This window comes from Eptesicus fuscus, chromosome 12 (genome assembly GCF_027574615.1).
Source record: "Eptesicus fuscus isolate TK198812 chromosome 12, DD_ASM_mEF_20220401, whole genome shotgun sequence".
Lineage (NCBI taxonomy): Eukaryota > Metazoa > Chordata > Mammalia > Chiroptera > Vespertilionidae > Eptesicus > Eptesicus fuscus.
Window position 1 is genome coordinate 32,092,002 of NC_072484.1, and position 22,728 is coordinate 32,114,729.

At 46.1% G+C, this 22,728-nt stretch overlaps 1 protein-coding gene and 1 long non-coding RNA gene across 2 annotated transcripts; both read right to left on the minus strand.

Annotated features, from left to right (window-relative positions):
* Positions 1-224: 224 nt before the first annotated feature.
* DEFB121 (defensin beta 121) lies at positions 225-1,399 on the minus strand. The gene is made up of 2 exons (XM_008141241.3): positions 1,342-1,399; positions 225-406 (listed from the first exon to the last, which is right to left on the minus strand). The coding sequence occupies exons 1-2, from the start codon at positions 1,397-1,399 to the stop codon at positions 225-227; spliced, it is 240 nt and encodes a 79-aa protein (XP_008139463.2).
* A 12,692-nt stretch (positions 1,400-14,091) lies between these two features.
* Positions 14,092-17,719, minus strand: LOC129151014 (uncharacterized). The gene is made up of 2 exons (XR_008557817.1): positions 17,576-17,719; positions 14,092-14,328 (listed from the first exon to the last, which is right to left on the minus strand). It is a non-coding gene; the product is annotated as an uncharacterized LOC129151014 (long non-coding RNA).
* Positions 17,720-22,728: the final 5,009 nt, after the last annotated feature.

Consider the following 22,728-nt stretch of genomic DNA (forward strand, 5'->3'; position numbering starts at 1 on the left):
ATGTGCAAGACTGAGATTATCACCACCCACTGGTCTATCCTGTTTCCTTAATACCCTCCCCCTGCAACACACACACACACACACACACACACACACACACACACACACGTCTTCCTTTCTATTTATTTCTAAGTACACTTGGTAGAACTGCCAGACACAAACAGGTTAAGCCAAGAATGGTTTAATAGAACTGTGGGATCCAGTGATGTTAGACTCCAGGTTAGCTAGGAGCTGTCGGGCTGCAAAGGTGACCCCAGGCTTCCAGCTGAGTTTGAAGATTTAGTGTTGTCAGGCACGTACTTCGGATTCACACAGCACTGGGCCTCAGCATTGCATAATATGTAGAATACTTCACCCTCTTCACATGTGGTTCTGCAAATTCCCAAACTACCCCAACATTTCATGACTGAAATTAAAAGGGAAAGAGGGGACAAGCTTAGTCTTGAAATAAAGCAGAGAACTGGGGAAGTGGGAGGCCAAAGTAGAGAAGACAGTAGTAAGGGAAATAGGACACATGTGGAAAGAAGCCCTCATAAGGCATCTTTCAGGTTTAGGGGAGACTATAGGTCACTATCCTTTCTTTTCCCACTTGTGTCCCCAGTGACAACCTCGAAGTCCTCCTCACTCAGTGGCCTAGAACCTCCTTTGGGACAGGCAAGAGGTCCCCCTCTCTCCAGGGTTTCATCTCTCTCATATTATAATATAGCCAGGTGCCCAGTATCAATTAGTTCCCATTCCCTTTGTCCTTCAGTACCTTTCTGACCATGTCAGTGAAAAGGGACAGGAATTGGAAATACACCATCTGGACATCTGCAAGTCACACTTCCTTCTCCACAACATCCTGGGCTTTTTGCTGCCAAGATCATTAGGAACAATTGTTCTGGGTAACCTACCACCTAAAGGAGATACATTAAGGCTGCCTAAGAGAGTGGCATCAGGATCCGCAAACAATCGGAAATTCAGGAACCATTTTCATGGAGGCAATGAGAGATCAAAATTCAAACCCCCCAGGGAATGTTTCAGAAAAACTCCCATTTTCTCTGTACTCCATGCACTAATCTCTCTCCTCCTTGTACCCTGTTCCCCCACACCCCACCCCGAGGTCGTGTTCAACCTCGTCTAAGCCAACCAGAGAGAGCAGTTCAAGATGGTCAAGTAATGGCACCAGAAAGACCCATTGGTACCAGAGAACCCAAACTTCGCCTTAGCGAGAAAGATCATCCAAAGGCCTCAGTGGAGCCTGCCCGGCCGTTCTCCCAGCCCAAGCTGTTAGAGCCCCAGCGCTCCCTGCATAGGCACCAGGTTCCCTGAGCCACTGCCCCGGGGAGAGAGCCTGATTACCTTTGGTGGCCTGGGCCGGTGTCAGGATAACGGTCAAAACCAGAAGAAGGAGCTTCATGGATGATAGAAGATAGGAGGCTTCTGGGCTGGCAAGTCCAGCAGTCCAGACTGGTATTTATTGCCCCAAGGAACAGGGTAGAGTCATGACCAGTGAACCAGAAAGGGAACAGTCATTTAAGATTAAATGGGCAGATGACTAATCAACCACACTTCTAGAGGAGGCTGGGGCAGGGGGGGGGGGGCTGCGGTGGGGGGGGAAGAAAAGTTAGCAAAGAGAAGACACAGCCTTATCTTTGAAAAGTTTTATAATGCAACTAGAGAAGGAAGGGGGAAATGGATTTTTTTAGAATTCATTTTATTGTTGAGAGTATTACAGATGGCCTCCATTCTCCACTATTGCCCCCCCCCCTCCCTCCATCCATCTCCCAATCCCCACACCCAGGCCTTCACCTGCCTGTTGTCTGTGTCCATAGAGGCTTATAAGCTCTTTGATTAATGTCTTCCCGCCCGCCTTCCCTCTGAGATCTGTCCGTCTATTTCACACTTCCATGTGTGTGGTCCTATCTTGTTCATCTATTTACTTTGTTCCATAAGTGAGATCATGTGCTATTTGTCTTTCTCTGACTGGCTTATTTCACTTAGCAAAATACTCTCCAGGTCCATCCATGCTGTCTCAAAGGGTAAGAGATCCTTCTTTTTCACAGCTGCATAGTTCCATTGTATTTTTTTTTTTAAATGTACCACAGCTTTTTTTATCCACTAATCTACTGATAGGCACTTGGGCTGTTTTCAGATCTTAGCTATTGTAAATAATGCTACTATGAACATAGGGGTGCATATATTCTTTCTGGTTGGTGTTTCAGAATTCTTAGGCTATCTTTCTAGAAGTGGAGTCAAATGGCATTTCCATTTTTAAGTTTTTGAGGAACCTCCATACTGTTTTCCATAGTGGCTACACCAGTCTGCATTCCACCAGCAATGTGCTAGAGTTTCTTTTTCTCCACATCCTCACCAGCACTTGTCATTTGTTGGTTTATTGATGGTAGTCATTATGACAGGTGTGAGGTGACACCTCATTGTGGTTTTAATTTGCATCTTTCTGGTGATAGTGATGTTGAGCATTTTTTTTCATACGTCTGTTGGCCATCTGTATGTCCTCTTTGGAAAAGTCTCTATCCAGGTCCTTTGCCCATTATTTAATTGGATTGTTTGTCTCCTTCTTGTTGATTTGATTAAGTTCTTTGCATACTTTGGAAATTAACCCTTATCAGATGTATAATTAGGAAATATGTTCTCCCATACCATGGGTTCCCTTTTCATTTTGTTGGTGGTTGGTTTTTTTTGTTTGTTTGTTTTTTCTGTGCAGAAGCTTTGTAGTTTGATGTAGTCATTTGTGGGTGTGTTTTTTTTTTCCCCTTGTTTCTTTTACACTAGGAGATGTACTGTCAAAAATTCTGTTAGGTGAGATGTCTGTGATTTTACTGCCTATGTTTTCTTCTAGGATTTTTATCGTTTCATGATTTACATTTAAGTTTTAGCCATTTTGAATTTATTCTTGTGTATGGTGTAAGTTTGTGGGCTAGTTCTTTTTTTTTTTTTTTTTTTTTTGCATGTACCTGTCCAATTTTCCCAACACTATTTAGTGAGGAGACTGTCTTTACTCCATTGTATGTTCTTGCCTCCTTTGTCAAATATTAATTGACCATATTGGTGTGGGTTGATTTCTGGGGTCTCTGTTCTGTTCCATTGGTCTATATGCCTCTTTTTGTACCAGTACCAGCCTGTTTTGATTACAATGGTTTTGTAGTATAGTTTGATATCTGGTATAGTGATCCCTCCAACTTGGTTCCTCTTTCTCAAGATTGCTGTGGCTATTACGGGTCTTTTATGGTCCCATATAAATTTTTGGAATATTTATTCTAGTTCTGTGAAATATGCTGTTGGTATTTTAATAAGAATTGAAATCTATAGATTGCTTTGGGTAGTATGGACATCTTAATGATGTTAATTCTTCCAATCCATGAGCATGGTATATTCTCCACTTGTTTGTATATTCCTCTATTTCTCTTTTCCATGCCTTATAGTTTTCCAAATACAGGTCTTTTAACTCCTTGGTTAAGTTTATTTCTAGGCATCTTATTTTTGTGTTGTTGCTGTTGTAACCATAAATGGTGTTTTTGTTGGTGGTGGTGGTGGTGGTGTTTTAGTTTCTCTGGAAATGTTTTTATTATTAATTCATTTCTGTTAAATGAGGGGGGAGAGAGAGGTGATACTTCACTGTTCCATGGGTTCTTTCCAGCAATAAAGACATCTTAGGATGTCCCAAATGTTCGTGGTTCATTCTAAGAATACTGAAGGGCAGAAGCAGACAGAAATACCTTGTTAGCTCCATGGCCATCACCACTGGAAACTAAAATGTCAGCATTTGTGGAGTCAGATATGCAGGAGGGCCACAGACCTCGCTTTTCACAGTGCATGTTTATTAGAACAAGTAGCATCCTCCTAGAGGGCAAAGGACAAGCCTTTTACTACAATTGTGACATTGTTTTATAAGGTATGGCAGACTGCATTATTGACCCCAGTTCGTCACCCCTACTTGAGTCCACATTTTTGCCATGGTCTCATCCTAGGAGGAATGTACTTCCTGTCCCCTCCGTTTTGTCTGGGCTGTGTGACTCCCTTTAGCTAATGCTGTATGGGCAGCAGCGACGTGTGCCAGTTCTGAGCCTAGGCTTTAAGAGATGATGACTGTTTCACTTGCCCTTTTGTGCGTCTGCCATCACCATGAGAAGAACATGCCCCAACATGGAGCTGAGCCATCCCAGAGGACCCACAGGTCTACAATGAGAAACAGAGCTGCCCCTGACACCCCAGCCTCAAGCAGAGCAATCCAGCCAGACTCAGTTTGCCTGCTGACACATGAGCAACAATAAAGGATTGCCATCTTAAGCCACTGAGTTTTGGAATGGAATGTTACATAGTCATGGCTTATTAATACATTAAACCAGCAGGTAGATCAGGAAAGAGCCAACTGCTTTTTTAGCACAATTATGGGAAGGTCTATTATTCCAAAATGGGCTGAAGCAAAGGCATACTAACAGGAGAAATATCTTCTTTCTGATATGGAAAAAGACTATTGTCTCCAAGAAAAATTAATGCTCCAGACCAGGTCATCTGACTTATTCTGTAAATACCCAGGTAGTAACTATTTTGGGGTTGGTAGGCCCTACAGTCTCTGTCACACTACTCGCCTCTGCATCTGTAGCATGAAAGGACCGTAGACAGTATGTAAGCAAATGGATGCGGCCGTGTTCCGATCAAACTTTCACAGACACTGAAATTTGAACTTCATATAATTTACACACGTCACTAAATATTCTTTTGATTTTTTTTCCAACTATTTAAAAATGTTAAAAAAAAAAAACAACACAAAACCACAAAAACATTCTTAGCTCCTGGGCCATACAAAATCAGGCAGCAGCCTGAATCTAGATTGACACATATTAGAAAGGTGAACAATGCTAAATAATGTCAGGAAAATGGGAATAAATACTCATGTGCTGCTGGAGGGATGTAGATCAGAGGCAGAATGACTGTGAATTTCATGAAGGTTCAAGGTTCCTCACTTGCTTGGACCCTTATGAGTGCTAGGAATTCTAGAATGTTCTAGGTAAGGAGAGGAAACCACGCTGCAATCAGGAAACAATAGTAAGAAAAAAAGTGTTTCCGGTCAATTAAGAGATCCCAGCAATCTATTGTTATTTCTTAGTTTGTATTAAATAGATATTCCCTTTTGGACCTGAGCTTGAATTTGTAATTTTGTGTTCTTCTGAAAAAGAATCTTAATATTGTAAAAGTGTCAGGCCCCACAAAACCTGGATCTTCCTTTGAGAGGGAGGCAGCCATTCTGGGGAGGAATCTGATAACATTTAATCCAAATAAGTGTAAACACTTGTTCTGACCCAGAAATTCCACTCCTGGGCACACAGCCCGAAGGAATCCCCGCACATGTCTGTAAGGGAATGTGCACAAGGATATCCGTTAAAGTAAGGCCCGTAGTGGCAGGGAGTTGAAGACAAGCTGAACTTCGTCTCTGGAGAGTTGAAGGTTAAATGTGGCGGGTGCACACCCTGGAGTATTATGTAGCTATCATAAGCTAGAGAAGTAGGTGTATACAAGTAAATATGGATGGTGTTTAAAACCAGTGCTGACTATAACAGTATTGTCATTTTGGGAAACAGTTTGACAGTTTCTTTTGTTTTTTAATATATTTTTATTGATTTCAGAGAGAGGAAGGGAGAGGGAGAGAGATAGAAACATCAATTACGAGGGAGAATCATCAATCATTTGCCTCCTGTGCGCCCCCTACTTGGGATCGAGCCCACAAAATGGGCATGTGCCCTGACCTGGAATTGAACCATTACCTCCTGGTTCATAGGTTGACGCTCAACACTGAGCCACACTGGCCGGGTGACAGATGCAAAGTTAAGCATGCATCTACCATACAACCCAGCAATTCCAGTCTCAGATAATTGATCCAAGACATACACCAAAAAATGTACATAAATTCTCATAGTAGCTTTAGTCATCATAAGTAGAAATAACCTAAATGTCCATCAACTAGTAAACAAATAAATTGCAGTATATCCATACGAGTAGAATATTGCTCAGCAATAAAGAATTAACTGCTGTTACACATGGTATGGAAGAATCTAAAAAGCATTTGACTGGGTGAGAGAAGCCAGACAAAAAGAGTAAGCTCATTTCTATGAAACTCAAAGAAAAGACAAATCCAATTGACAGTGACCTAAAAACATATGCACAGTTGCCTGGGGCTGGTGGGAGGAGGTGGGCATTGCCTGAGATGGGGCACAACAGAACTTTTAGGATGATAAAAATGTTCTCTACACGATGTCAAAACTCATCAAAAGTCACACCTTAAAATGGGCGCATTTTATTTTATGTAAATTACTAGAGGCCCAGTGCATGAAATTCGTGCACAAGTACGGTCCCTAGCGGCTGCCGGCTACCGGCCAGGGCCTCCCTTCCCCCGGCTGCCTGATGTTGCTGCTACCATCCAGGGCCTCCCTTCGCACCCGCCTTGGCCTGGCACCGCCCCCTCACCTGCTCCACCATCCTGCCATGGTCCCACTCTCGTTGGGGCCCATTGGGGCCAGCAGCGCCTCCACTGCCGCCCGCTGCCAGCACTGCATCGCCGATGCCTGCCATGTTCCACACCACCTCCTGGTGGTCAGCGCACATCTAACTCCTGGTCAATCAAACTCCTGCCCTTGGGGACAATTTGCATATTAGCCTTTTATTATATAGGATATCTCAGTAAAGTTGACTTCTTTTAACACTAGTGCTAATTTTCAAAAATAAGCAACAGAATGAAGCATAAAACAACTTATATAAAATAAACATATGTACACATTACAAAGATACAAATTGCCCTGGCCAGTGAGCTCAGTGGTTAGAGCGCTGGCCTGCGCACCAAAGGGCACGTACTTCACTTACAGGTCCCCTCCCCACCCCCATTCAGGGTGCGTGTGGGAAGCAACCAGTCCATGTGTTCACTCTCACATCAATGTTTCTCTCTCTCTCTCTCTCTCTCTCACTCTCACTCTCTCCCCCCCCCCCCCCCCATCTTCCTTCCTTCCTTCCCTCCCTTCTATTCTCTGAAAAGCAATGGGGAAAAAATATCGTCAGCTGAGGATTAACAACATCAAAAAAGATACAAATTAAAACATTGAGAGTTGTCTGTGCAGGACATAGATAGGAGTTGATTATAGGGAAATAAATCAGCAAAATAAAACAAGAGAGAGACTTTGCATAAGACCAATAAAGACAAATTTGTCATAAATAATTAACTCAACCCCTGGCAACAGAAGACTAAAAAGAAAGAAAACAAACTGCTCTATTGGCCAGGAGCTCACCTCCAAGCTTGCTAGTGAGGAAACTCATTCCCTCGCCTTCCCGACAGGGTGGCAGAAAACGAACCTGAAGGGCCATTGGAGCTTACACGGCCCAGGGCAAGGCCAGAGGGCACAACTTCACCCACTCTTGAGGAAGGAGAGTTTTTCTAATTAGCAGATTAGGGTGTTGGGCTGAGCGTCCTGACCGGCTGGAGAGAGAGAAGAGAGCAACTCAGAGGAGTGCTATTCCTGCAGCAGCCTTCGTCTGCAAGGGACTCCTTCGCACACCCAAAGGACCCTTAGTGACCCCAGGTTCTCCTACATTGAACTCCTATTCGGGCATCCACTTCTCCTCCAGTGCAGAGCTCCATCACAGCTCTGCTTGTTTGCTTCTGGTGGGTGCTGATGACCAGAGTAAAGTGGCCTGAGGAGGGGGTGGCCTGGTTCCATCACGTGCATTCTTTAGCAGAATCCCCAATGGTTTTACCTAGTAGAGGAGACTCCTTCCCCTCTGGCACAAGGTGCTGCAAGACAAATTGCCCTGGTTGCTCTCCAAGCTAAAAAGGGCTCCCCGACAACCCAAGCCAGATTGATCTGCATCTTTGGGGTGTCTTAAGATTTAGCATCTCCACCCCCACACTTCTGCTTCTATTCATAGCCAACTACTTTGCCATGGCTCTCATTCAGAGCTCTCCAAGAAAAGAATCGATTGGCTACAAAGAATCTGATTCATTAGCTAATACATTAGGTAAACCTTTGTAAAAGGTTCAGAAAACTATGGCACCATCTCCCTTACTGATATCTGCAAATTTGAGCTTTTCTTTGTTGCCAGGCATGAAATAGGCACCTGTCATTAAGAACAGAAAAAGAGCAAAGGAAGTTATGAAAGCAGAGCAAGAAAAATAAGAAAGGAATAAAGAATTGGGGAGGGAATGTGTGGTTTTCAGACAAGATTACAGAATTGGCCCTAGCCGGTTTGGCTCAGTGGATGGAGTGTTGGCACGCAGACTGAAGGGTCCCGGGTTCGATTCCCGGGCTCAGGAAAGGAAATGCAGCTACAGGCCACTTCTCTATAGGCTTTGGGGTGGGGACATGGGGCGGGGAGGGTGGTGAGAAAAGAGGACGAAGCTACTGGCCCAAATAAGCTTGGAGATTTTCCTGGTTTCTATTACGTTCCAGCTCTCTGGCTCCTGGTGATGGCCATGCTGAGGCTTTTTCTTCAAGTTATTTGAAACGATGTTTAGCAATCTATCACCAAAGGACGTAAGCTTTGAAGCCAAACATCTGGATTAAAACCATCACCTTGCCACTATTAATTAAGTGACCCTGAACAATGTCTCTGGACTTCAGTTTTTCCTTCTCCCTCATGGAGACAATACTGTGACACAGAGATTCGCTGTGAAGATTGCATGGGGCAGCGCACTGCCGGGGAAGCCCCTGGTGCCGGGTCGCTGCTGGTGTTAACTATGAACTCACCCTCCTCGCCTTTGGGGCATTTGACTGTTGACCCCTTTCCTCCCTGAAGCTCTCCTGACCCTCCTTGCGTGTCAACATGGTCAATATTCAAGAAAAGGAACCAGGGTGGTCAGCGATTCAGAGACTTCTCTGCTCACTGTGTTTCTTCGAGTCAAAGTTGAACATTTCAAAACTTTGGGTCTCAACTCTGAGAGCCAGCATGCTTACCCCGAATCCAAGCTCAAGGACAGACCCCGCTCCTCCGTGCCTGTCGTGCACACAATGTAACTCTGAGCTCTGGTGAGAGCTGGTAAAGGAGGCCCCAGCTGTGTATGGGAGCGTGTTTCCAGCTTATCGCTGTCCTAGCTCTCCTTGTGCCTCCCAGGATGTCTTCCGGCTTCTTATCTCTGCTGTTGCCTAAACTTTCCAGAAGCGGTTCTTCCCCCGAGTCCTTCGTTTAATGTGTCTACTTTCCCAGGAACCAGCCATTGCTCCATCCCTGTTGGTCATGTTTCCATCCCTCCTAGAATGCCTTCTCTCACCTCCCCCTCCACTTCCCAAACCACCCAGGCCTTTTAAGTTTCCTGTGGATCGAGGACTGAGGTAGTGGCAGATTCACTGTCTAAAGGGTTTCTGCCCTTGAAATTCTTACGGCTTCCTTAGGAAAAGGAAAAGCACGAATTTTTAAATAAGCTTTATATCCTCCCAAAAAACTCAAGAAATGTTTGCCAAAGAAATCGGATCTTGAGTAAGTATCTACTATGTGCCCATAGTCTATTGAGCACAAGAAATACAGAGCATGATAGGGTACAGTCCCCTAATAGGATAAACCCCGTTATGAAGCAGTAACAAAGAAGGAATCTCGGTGGGTTATAAGAACAAAGGTTTACTCTTCACACAAGCTGCAGCGTCATTGCAGGTTGGCTGGAGACGCTGCCCGAATCTCCTCATCCTGGAGCCAGACTGGCTGAATGGCCACTCACTTGCTGCTCATCATCACCGCAGAAGAAGAGAGAGCTCTGACGGGTCTTGAACTGGCCGTTGTATATGTCCTGACCTTTGGAAGGGACATGTAGCTCCTAACTCACTGGCCACAACGATGACATGGCCCCATTCCACCACAAGAGGGCCAAGAAGTGCAATTCTATCACAGGCCTAGAACCCAGAAAGCCAGAAATATTTGATGAATAGCCTTAATGACCTCCAAAAAGACAAGTATAGTGGTCAGGCAGAGTGGCCACATGAATAAAAACAATTCAAAGTAGCCTGTGATTCATCAAAATAAAAAAAAAAAAACATATTGTAGCCCTAACCAGTTTGACTCAGTGGATAGAGCGTCGGCCTGTGGACTGAAGGGTCCCAGGGTTCGATTCCGGTCAAGGGCATGTACTTTGGTTGCGGGCACATCCCCAGAAGGGAGTGTGCAGGAGGCAGCTGATCGATGTTTCTCACTCATCGATGTTTCTAACTCTTTATCCTTCTCCCTTCCTCTCTGTAAAAAAATCAATAAAATATATTTTTTTTAAAAAACAGAACATACTGTAGTAGAATGAAGTGTGGGGACAATCACCAAAGGCCAGGGGGGTCAGAGAAGGTTGCATGGAGGACCTTCTCCAAAACTTGAAGGAAGATAGACTTCGGAGAAATGGCGGAGAGGGGGAGGATGTGAGAGCATATTCCAGTTCGGAGAGCAGTGTGAATGGAGGAGTGGTGGCAGACATGTTTGTAAGCCACATGGAAACAATGAAAATACTGCAAGTCAAGCAGGGCTGTAGGCTGTGCCCTGAAGTTGAGTGGAGCTATAGGCCGGACTTCACAATCAGGTAGGCCACCGTCGGGCAAGGTTACTGACCAAGTCGTCTGGTCAGGAGAGGCCTCCAGATGTACACCACAGTTGGGTGGGACCAGAGACAGTGCTCCATGGTTGGGTGGGGTTCCTGTTTGGGCTCCCTTGTGGGGCTACAGGCTGTTCTCTGTGATTGGGTGGGGTCACTGGCTGGGTTCCTGGCCAGGGTGAGGCAGCAGGCTGTGTTCAGCAATTGGACAAGGCCATAGGCTGGGCTGGGCTCCAGGGCAGGCTGAGCACTGAGTTCCACTGTTGGATGGGACCACAGGTTGATTTCCAAGGCTGTGCGGGGTCACTGTTCAGGCCCTCCGGTTACGCAGGGCCAGAGGCTATACGTAACAGCTAGGCAGGGCAGTCGGCTGGGCTGCCAGGATTTCTGTGGCTGCCCAGGTTCCCTGAGCAGGTGGCCTGGTCAGCACGACTCAGGCTATCCTCAGCAGCTGTGCAGGACTGCACATTTGCTTTCCTGTCTGGGCAGCCATTAAATGGGCGTCACAGTTCATTGTCTGGGGACTCAAATCTGCCAACTGAGCTCTCAGCCAGACGGGGTCCCCAGCTCAGCTCTGCAGGTGGGTAGAGCTGACGGCTGAGATTCCTGCCGAGGCTATGTTGCAATCAGGGATGTGGCCCACCAAGGTCTGAGCTTGGTTGCTGTAAGCCCTCTCTCCCTTCTCCATCTCTGTCAGATCTTGTGTAGTCGAGCCCAGCAGATTCCCCCCGTGATCATCCTTCTCCTTTCCCAGCAGAGAGCTAGAGCTTCATTATCTCAGGAGACTAGTACAAAGGGTCTCTGGGACAAGGCACAGGATGCCAGTGGGAGAGTTAAGTGACGTTTTATAAACTTAATGTTAAGACCCAGCCTTCTTTGCCATCTCAGCTTTGAGGACAGTGACAAGCAGGATTGTGAAGGATTCTTCCCAGGGAAATCCAGCCAATCTCAAAGGAAATACCTGACGACACAGATACCGTATGTCTTTGTCTGTTTGTGCTGTAACAAACTACCACAGACTGGGTGGGTGAAACCATAAACATTCATTTCTCACAGTCTGGAGCCCAGGAAGTCCAAGATCAGGGCACCAGCAGAGTCAGTGTCTGGTGAGAGCCCACTTCCTGGTTCATCTCACTGTCTCCTCACTTTCTGGGAGAGACGAGCTCTGTGGGTCTTTTTTAGAAGGGCACTAATCCCATTCATCAGGATTCCATCCTCATGGCCTGATCACCGCCCAAAAACCCCACTTCCTAATACATTGGGAATTGGGATTTCAACATATAAATCTGGGAGGCACAAACATTCCCTCTAAAAGGCTTGTGGAGGATTCTTCCCAGAAAAATGTGACCAGTCCAAGAGAAAAAAAACTAAAGACACAAGCACTGCATGCTCTCTGATCAAATAAACCAGTTAGTCGTGGCCCACTCCAAACTATAAGCATATGGCCAAGAACTACTAACCAGATAAGGAAAGCTTCTAACACTAAAAATAAATAAATAGATAAATAAATGCAACTAAAATGAAATAGATTATGCAGAGGATACTATCATCAGAAAATTATCAAAATTCTCAGAAAAATAAGAGAAGCTATTGTAAGCATGAAAGAAGAACAGGACGCTATTTTCAAAAAGAAAAGAAGAAAAATAAGAAATGAGACATACTTTAGAGAATAAAAGTAAAAAGATGAAATTTCTAAAAAAAAATAGAATAAAATGATAGAGATAAAAGCAGTAGAGAAAATAGAAGGAAATAAGAGAATCTGTCGGGGAACTTAACATTTTAAAAATAAGAATTCCAGAGATAGGAAACAGGAAAAACAAAGGGCAGGATATCTATCGTTAAAGAAATAAATCTAAGGGGAAAAAAGTCCTAGAAGTGAAGGACATAAGTTTCCAGATTGACAGGGCCCATTGAGTGCTCAGTGAAACTGATTAAAATAAACCTTCAGTAAATTTAAGCACAACCATCATGAAATTTCAAACACCCTGTAAACAAAGAGAAACGTCTTACAAGCTTTCAGAGAGAAATAACAGGTCACACACAGAGAGACAAGATTCAGAATGGCTAGATTTCTTCAGAGTGACACTAGATGTTGAAAGACAATGGGACAATGACCTTAAAACTGAGAGAAAGTAATTTATAATATGGAATAAGCAACCAAACTACATACTAACCAATTGTAAGATTAGTACAATGAGGTCAGACCTTTTCACTACCAGGAGGTCCTCTGCCAAAATAAAAGAGTATATCAAGAAAGACCCGCCCTGGACAGTGTTGCTCAGTGGTTGGAGCACCAAAGGATCGCGGGTTTGAGTCCCAGTCAAGGGCATGTGCTGGATTGCCGGTTCACTCCCTGCTCTCTGGCGGGTTGTGTGTGGGAGGCAACGGATAAATGTGTCTCTCTCACATAAATGTTTCTCTCTCTCTCCCCCACCCCCCTACTCCCTCCACTTTCTCTAAAAATCAATGGGGAAAAATATCCTCAGGTGAGGATTAACAAAAAAGAAAAATGAAAGAAAGAGAGAGAGAGAGAGAGAGAGGGAAGGAGGAAGGGAGGGAGGGAGACCCAGGATCCAGGAAGCAGGGCATTTATCTCAGAGACTATAAAAAAGATTCCCCCAGAGGGTGTGAATGGAGATCTAGGACGGCAGCAGGTCACCAGGTGTAGAGACAACCAGTTCAGAGTGAAGCAGGTCCAAGTGCCCAAGAAGAGAATCCTCCAAGAGGATAAGACTGATAAATCCCTAATGATTCTGAACATATTCACTGGAGATAAAAGAATCAAATTCTCACCTTCCATACTGGTAGTAGGAGTTTAATGGGTAATACCTACTAGTAAAACTGAAAAATAAAAATTATGAATTAACCATATAAGTTAGCATATTGTTTATAGATATGGAAGTAAAATCCAAAGAAACAACCAAAAGATGTGAAAATGGTTTTCTTTGGAAAGCAAGAAATGGAAAAGGGGAAATGGGTGACTCCAATAGTTTATTATCCTCTCTTATTCAAAGTTGACTCTTAAAACCATGTGGATGTATTGTTTTGATGAAAATTTAAACTAAATATTTAAAAATTAGAATAATATATAGAGAGAGAAACAACGGAGTATGGAGTAGGCCGCGGGATAAACACAGTTTTCTGCCTCTAACTCTTCAGCTTCCATAACAATCCCAGAAAACAGGACCCCAGTGTAACACCGTCTACCCCTGGCTTTTGAGAGATTCTAATGAATATAATACGCATTTCTATTTATAACAGCAATAGTCCAGGAGGCAAGGAGCTAATTGCAAACTTATATGCGGACCGACATTTAATCCCAGCAGCCTCCGCAGGTTAGTTATGTGACGTTGGGCAAAATGACTCACCAGTCCAAGCCTCATCCATAAAATAAAAGTGATGACACAGTCTACTGGTTAGGTTAGTTGAAAGGACTGGATGAGGTAAGATATGTGTAAGTCCCGTTTCCTCGCCTATACATACTTCCTTTCCTACACCTCCTCTGCTTGAGTTTGATTAGGTTGACTAAGAGACACACACAGAAGTCAGCCAAAGGTGTTTTAATAAAACTCAGGAATCTCCGTGCTCAGGCGCAGGGCAGGGTTTTCTTCATCGTTGCGCCCTCCGGCTTCAACCACGAATTCACTGCCGTATTATCTTCGGCTGGAACTTGGGCTTCACACAGCACAGATTGCCGCTCGGGCAGAAAATAAAGACTTTTTCGTCCTTATGGCATTCCTCACGGCAGTTGCCATGAAGATTCCAGCATTTTTCAGTGCTGCCTGTTACAAAGAGAAAAAGAGAAGGGAGCCAAAATCAGTCCCGAGGGGAAATGAGTCCTGGCTTGAGAAGGCTAACCATCAGGCTGAAAGAGGGGGGCACAGATGCTGGAGGAGACACCCCTAGATTTATAATGTGGTAGAGTCTTGCATCCTTTCTGGACACCCCATTTCAAGTCCATCCTTTCCTGAAAGTTCTCTCACAGGTTCCATGGGTTCTAACGGCTAGGAACATGGAGACCCACACACCTGGATTTTAAATCTGTCTACACCACAAGCCAACTGGGAGACCTTGGGCGGGCTAGCACCCTTCTCAGAGCATCAATTTCTTCTTTTCTAAAAAGAAGATATCGCACCTGCCTCAGAGAGTTGTTGTGGGGATTAAATGAAATGGTCTATAAAAACCATTAAATAAAGTTGATAAATCATGATAAGACCTCAAAAATAATTATACATTTTATAAACCATTCCATAAGTAAAGATTAAACTAGAAGGAACACATGAGCAAATAAATGCAACAGATCATGGCTTCTGAGAAACACAAGGTGAAAAAAAGGATATGTTCATCAAAAGGAAAGGAAGAAATGCCCTGGCCATTTTGGCTCAGTGGATAGAGCGTTGGCCTGCAGACTGAAGGGGCCCGGGTTCCATTCTGGTCAAGGGCACATCCCAGGTTGCAGGCTTGATTCCCCAATAAGGGGCATGCAGGAGGTAGCCAATCAATGATTCTCTCTCATTATTGATGTTTCTATCTCTCCCTCTTCCTTTCTCTCTCTGAAATCAATTAAAATGTATTTTTTTTAAAAAAAAGAAAGAAAGAGGTAAAATGAAATCAATAGAAAGTTACAAATATTGATGATAAGCAAAAAAACTCCAACATACAAATAACAGGAAGCACCAAAGAAGAAATAAAGTCAAGGCAATAGAATACTACAAACTGCATTCACTAAATGTTCCCCAATATTGACTCCTCAAGCTAACATATTATTCCACACTAGAGACCTGGTGCACGAAATTTGTGCACGAGGGGGGGGGGAGGGTGTCCCTCAGCCCAGCCTGCACCCTCTCCAATCTGGGACCCCTCAAGGGATGTCCGACCAACTGCTAAACGGACAGTTGGACATCCCTCTCACAATCCAGGACTGCTGGCTCCCAGCTGCTCACCTGCCTACCTGCCTAATTGCCCCTAACCACTTCTGCCTGCCAGCTTGATCACCCCCTAACCACTCCCCTGCCAGCCTGATCAACACCTAACTGCTCCCCTGCTGGCCTGATTGCCCCTAACTGCCCTCCCCTGCTGGCCCTAACTGCCCTCCCCTGCTGGCCTGATTGCCCCTAACTGCCCTTCCCTGCAGGCCTGGTCACTGCTAACTGCCCTCCCCTGCCAGCCTGGTTGTCCCTAACTGCCCTCCCTGCCGGCCTGGTCGCCCCCAACTTCCCTCCCCTGCAGGCCTGGTCACCCCCAACTGCCCTGCCCTCCCCTGCAGGCCCGGTCACCCCTAACTGCCCTCCCCTGCCAGCCTGGTCCCCCCAACTGCCTGGTCACCTCCAACTGCCCTTCCCTGCAGGCCTGGTCACCGCTAACTGTCCTCCCCTGCAGGCCTGGTCGCCAATGGCCCTCCCCTGCTGGCCTGGTCACCCCCATCTGCCCTCCCCTGCAGGCCCGGTCACCCCCAACTGCCTTCCCCTGCCAGCCTGGTCACCCCTAACTGCCTTCCCCTGCCAGCCTGCCCTCCCCTGCAGGCCTGGTCGCCCCCAACGGTCCTCCCCTGCTGGCCTGGTCACCCCTAACTTCCCTCCCTTGCCAGCCTGGTCGCCCCCATTGGCCCTCCCCTGCAGGCCTGGTGCCCCCCAACTTCCCTCCTCTGCAGGCCTAGTCCCCCCCAACGGCCCTCCCCTGCTGGCCTGGTCGCCCCCAACTGCCCTCCCCTGCCAGCCTGGGTTCCCCCCCAATGTCCTCCCCTGCAGGCCTGGTTGCCCCCAACTGCCCTCCTCTGCCAGCTTGGTCACCCCTAACTGCCCTCCCCTGCAGGCCTGATGGCCCCCAACTGCCCTCCTCTACAGGCCTGGTCACCCCCAACTGCCCTCCCCTGAAGACCTGGTCCCCCCAACTGCCCTCCCCTGCAGGCCTGGTCCCTCCCAACTGTCCTCCCCTGCAGGCCTGGTCCCCCACAACTGCCCTCCCCTGCTGGCCATCTTGTGGTGGCCGTCTTGTGTCCACATGGGGGTGGCCATCTTTGACCACATGGGGGCGGCCATCTTGTGTGTTGGCGTGAATGTCAATTTGCATATTACCTCTTTATTATATAGGATTGAGAAGTAAGTACACTGGAACTCAGAGCAGCCAAATGGCTTGTCGGGTGCCAAAGAGCTAAAAACTGATGGAGCAGGTTCTAACCCAGGATTTGGAGGTGGATGGTGTTTCATGCCTGTGTCTGGCACAAAGTGTGAGGCAGTGTTTCCAAGCAATCCACTCACATCCTGGCCTGTGGAAAGTTAGAGAGATGCTGGGTGGGGTGGGGGACGGGGCAGGGGGAGCAAGCTCCTCTCTGTTGAGGGGATGGTGCTGGCACCTTGGCCTGGGCAAGTTTGATGAGGGCCCTTCTCTACTTAAAGCTGTTCCACGGCTTTGGTGCAGGGACTGGTGCTGACAGGCTGCCTTAAGGCAGCTGTGAACAGTGCAAAATCCAAGTAATTCCAGTGACCGCTGGCAGAAAGGGTCACTGTTGCCTCCACTCTTTCCTGTTTCCCCTGCCCGGCCCCACTCCTCCTCGAGCAACAGACCTCCTGTCCCTGATCCCTGGAGCTGACCAAAGAAAGGGGGTCTGAGAGGGTGGCTGAGGGAACAGTTTGGGGGTTACAGCTGGTTCCTAAGAGCTGCCACCTGTTCCTGGCAAGGATGGCTGTCTGGGTGCCAGGTCCCCTCTTCGGTGGGCTTAGAAAATAAAGAAGCTGCATTTGTAACACACCAAAATTCCAGTGTGTTCATGTGGATTCCACAACCTGGTTTATTCTTTCAAATGGACAAATGAGTACATTGAAACCAACCGGAGCCACGTCATTTTCTGGGGACATCACAGAGCTAATAAACGGTGGGGCAGGGTCGAACCCAGTACTTGGGGGCTCTTCCCTCTTCCCCAGATAAGTGGTGTTACACATTGCCACCTACCAGCCCGTCCTCCCAGGCCCTGCAGTGCCCTGGCCGAGAGCCCCTCTGCACCCCACCCCGCCCTGGAGAGGTCTCGATTACCTGGGAAGGCCTGGGCCAAGAGCACCAGCACAGTCACAGTGAGCATGAGAGGCGTCATGACTTCGCGTAGCCCAAGGGGTCGTCTTGGGTCTCGAGAGCTGACAAGCAAGTGGATGAGAGCTCTAGACTCTTCTGCTCGCTCTCGTCAACTAGGACATGATCAACTGGGTCACTTACACGTGCCCTCGGCTGCCCACGGGTACAGTCTGCCCTGAAACAGCCTGCCTCCCCCACACTTCTCAGTCACTATCTCAAGGCCCCCGCAGCCCCCACTCACACCGCTGAGCTCATCTGTCTCCTTTTATCCATCTTCACCTTTTAGGGACCAGCAGGGAGAAGTCATACAACAGCCAGAAGTATTTTTAAAAAAAATAGATGTCAGCCCTTGTTATAACTCAAAATCCTCCAAGACTCCACATCACACATTAAAGAAAAGAAAAAAAAAAGCACAATCTCTACTATGCCCTACAAAGCCCTACCTTATCTGGTCTAGAGATCCACCATTATTGCGCTTTTAATGTAAGTTAGGCAAACTCCTTTTTGGAATTTAATTTTCCATTTTGAGAGCAGAGGAGTAGAGAAAGAACGACACCCATTCAGACCTTGGGAAGAATGTGACTATCTGATTATTTTCTCTCTAAGAGAAAAGTCCCCACTGTCTAAAATGTTCAGTTTCAGGAAGGATTTTGTCATTAAGAGTGAGAGAGGGAAGAGTTGAAAATATTCAGCTCCTTCTGCTGGCTGTGCCACTCACTTGCTGTGTGATCTTAGGAAAGTCACTTTCCCTCTCTGGGCTTTAACTGCACCAGTGAGCAGATTGGAACAGATGGGCTGTAGTATGCTATGGTTCCCTGGATGCTGAAAAGGCACAGAATGTGGAGTGCTGTGCATTTTTGCCACCAACACAGGCCAGGCTAATTGAGTTTACACCTAAGGATTCTCAAGGTGCCCTCAGCAGGCTCCAACTCTCTTTACACACTGGGGTCAGAGGACTCCCCTTGTTCCTGACATCCAATATGCTATATGGCATTTGCAAACCACAGTCCCACTCTGGGCCTGCTCCCTGTGTAGTCAGTGCACAGAGATTTGCTCTGGTTATGATAAAGCCTTAATATTCTCTCCATTAATATTCTCTCCAGGATCCTTGAATGGGTCTCACCACACCAGACTATTTCGGGATAGGGTCCATGGGATACAGATGAGGAATCATAGAAGACCCTGTTCTTACATGGTAAGATCCTATTTCCAGATAAGTCACATTACCATTACTTGGGATTAGGATGTGAAATATCTTTTAGGGGGACATACAATTCAACCTACAACAGATGGTTTTTAAAAATTCCTATTAGGGCCTGGCTGGCATGACTCAGTGGTTGAGCATTGACCTATGAACCAGGAGGTCACATTTCGATTCCTGGTCAGGGCACATGCTGGGGTTGCAAACTGATCCCCAGCATGGGGCATGCAGGAGGCAGCCAATCAGTGTTTCTCTCTCATCATTAATGTTTCTTCTCTCTCCCTCTCCCTTCCTCTCGGAAATCAATAAAAATATATTTTTAAAAAGTCCTATTAGGAGTGAAATTAAACATCTTTTCATATGTTTAAGTGCCTTTATTGTTTTTGTGTGAATTGTCTGTTTATATTTTTTGTCCATTGTTCTACATAATTTCTTTGGCATTTCTTCTCCTTTGTCTAATTTTTCTGTTTGCTATTTCTGGAATTTTTCCTTTTCAGATGTTGAGCTCCTTGGACTGATTCTTTAATTTTTTTTTTATATTTTATGTCCTACTTTCCATTCCTTTGGTTTTTTCCCCTCTAGTTTCTGAGAAATTTTAACAAATGTATCTTCCAACCCTTCTATTAATCTTTACTTTCTATTTTATGCTATCATACTTTTATATTCTACTAGAGGCCCAGAGTGCGAAATCTCGCGAGACCCAGAGTCCCGCCTGCCACCTCCACAGGACCCATCAATGCACCTCCTGGTGACCAGTCATTTGGTCATTCCAGCATTATGGCCACTGGCTTTTTATAATATAGATGAGTTCTCAGTTATTCCTTGATTTTTCCTTTTTATAACATCCTATTCTTGTTTCGTGATTGCAGTAGCTTCTCGAGTTTCTCTGAGGATTTGAATGATATTTTCCTCCCTAGATAATCTATTTTCTATGTATCGTTGGTGGGTCTGTTTTAAATGAGATCTTTTTCTCTAATCAAGGATCACATGACTCGTGATCCTTAACTAGGTACTCATATTTTAGGGTGTACACTGCAAAGTTTATTAGAAACTCCATGAGTGCTTTGTTCAATTTGGTTTTGATGTCTATTTCTTTTGAGAGACTTAGATGCTAGTATGTATTTGTTAGTATTTAAAAGTGAGGAGGATCTAAGATGGTAGTGTTACACTCACTCCCTCCCAGGACCAAACTGGAATTACAACTAAAATATAGAACCATGAACCTGTATAACCAACTGAAGACTAGATGATCAGAAGTCTTATAAGAGAGGGTTCACAGAAGCCACCCTGAGACTGGCAGGAAGGGCAGAGGTGTGAAAAGGGCTGGCCCCACTCTCAGGAAGATAGCTCAGCTGTATAGGTTCCCCCTGAGGAGCTGGGGTCTCAAACCCACGCGGGGCTCCCCAGCCCAGAGCACCAAAGCAGGGAAGAGGCTCCCACATAACATCTGGTTGTGAAAATCAGTGGTGATTCTGTCTGCCAGGGAGAGACACAGGAGCCCTCTTAAAGGGCCAATACACAAAATCTCATTCACAGCCACTCTTCTGGGTTCCAGGAAAGGGAGAGTAGAGCATACTAGAGTCATGTGGGATCTAATGAACAAAATAAGCTGACAATGTATAAACAGACTCGTAGATATGGAGAACAGACTGGCAGCTGTTAGGGAAGAAGGGGCTTGGGAGCTGGGAGGAAAAGGTGAAGGAATTAAGCAAAAAAAATCTCTCTCTATAAAAGCCAAGCAACCGGAACGCTGGAAAGACTGGAACGACCGGAATGACCAGTTGCTTTGATGCGCACTGTGGCCCTGATCAGCCCCCCACACCCTGATTGGGGGTGGGGCCGGCCAGCCAACCACCCGCAGTCCCTCCCCGCAGCTGGTCAGACCCCACCCATGCACGAATTCATGCACCGGGCCTCTAGTAATAATTATAACAACTCATAGACACAGACAACAGTATGGTGATTACCAGACAAAAGGGGGCTGGAGGGAGGTAGAAGAGGGTTAAGGGGGGATGAATGGTGATGGAAGGAAACTTGACTTTGGGTGGTGAACACATAATACTATATACAGACTAGAGGCCCAGTGCACGAAATTCGTGCACACGGGTAGGGAGGTCCCCTCAGCCCAGTCTGCAACCTCTCCAATCCGGGACCCCTCAGGGGATATCTGACTGCCTGTTTAGGCCCGATTCCGGGGATTGGGCCTAAACTGGCAGTCAGACATCCCTCTCACAATCCAGGACCGCTGGCTCCTAACTGCTCACCTGCCTGCCTTCCTGATCGCCCCCAACTGCCCCCGCGTAGGCCTTGTCTCCCCCAATGTCCCCCCTCTGCCAACCTGGTCACCCCTAACTGCCCCCCCCGCCAGCCTGTTTGCCCCCACCTGCCCCCTCTGCCGGCCTGGTTGCCCCTAACTGCCCCCCCCCGCCAGCCTGGTCGCCCTTAACTGCCCCCCTGCCAGCCTGGTCACCCCTTACTGCTCCCCCTGCTGGCCTGGTCACCCCCAACTGCCTCCCCTGCCATCCTGGTCGCCCCCAACTGCCCCCACCCACCAGCCTGGTCACCTCCAACTGCGCCCCCCCCCCCCACCCCCCGCCGGCCTGGTCGCTCCATGCAGCCTGCTGTTCAGTTGTTTGGGCATCCGTCACTAACCCCCTCTGCCGGCCTTGTCGCCCCAGGAAGCCTGCTGGTAATTACTGTTACTGTGACGGCATCCTGGACAATTTGCATATTCCTCTATTATTAGTATAGATGACATATTATAGAATTGTACACCTGAAACCTATATAATTTTATTAACCAATGTCACCCCAATAAATTCAATAAAAATAAATAAAAGTGAGGTACTAAAATGCTGATTGAAGCTCATATAAAGGGGGTTTGCCAATTATGACATTGACAGTGAAGTGATTTGGCTGGGCAATTTAGTGAGAAATGCCATTGTCAGTATCTTTAAATACTTTCTCCTTCTCAACTAGGAATTTTAGGGGTTAGGATGGGAATGAAGACTGGTGGCTAAATGGTTTCCCAGCACATGGTTCAATTAATCCTCATATTTTCTGTTTATTAAACTTACTTTCAATGATGCTTTGGATCCCCTTGCTAGAGAAAGTCTTTAAGTTTTTTGTCAGATTAGAGTTTTGCATATTGTAAGTCTAAGGTGATAGCTCTCTACCTAAAAGGGAGAAGAGGCTGAGTATCTAAGGATTTGGTTCTTAAATATCTTTTTAATTAAACCTCACTATTTCAACTCCTCCATGTTTCTCCTTATTTCTAGATGTGCCTGGTGCCACCAGATTCCCAGCTCGTATTTATTCTGTGGCTTAGATTGGGCTGGGTCTTAATTTCCCTTACTGCCAGCTTTAATTCCATTTTCCTTAGTCTGCTAATTTATTTCCATCCATCTATCTGCTTTCAAGATTCCAAATGGTTATTGTGTTGTCCATCTCATTTTCCTCTTACTTATTGTATTATAACTTTTAAAAATCTCGGTAGTTGCTATAGTTTAAGTGCAACTTGGGAACTGAATGCCTAAAAAGTGTGTGTATTTAACCCACCATTTTTACCGAAAAGCTCAATGGTGTGTTTTAAAAAATTATATTCTCTTTTTATTTCTGGTGCCTAAAGAGGCTATTAATTTCTGTGTTTGATTTTTTAACCCAAAACAATTAATTTGAAATCAAATCTACATTTCTGGATCTCAACCCACTTTAGTCACAAAATGTTAACATTTTTACATATTCTGGATTTTTTTTGGTCAATATTGTGTCTAAGATTGTACCTTTTTGTCTGGCCAGTGTGGCTCAGTGGTTGAGCATCGAACCCTTGCACTAAGAGGTCGCTGGTTCAATTCCTGGTCAGGACATATGCTCGGGTTGTGGGCTCAATCCTGGTACAGGTGTGCAGGAGGCAGCCG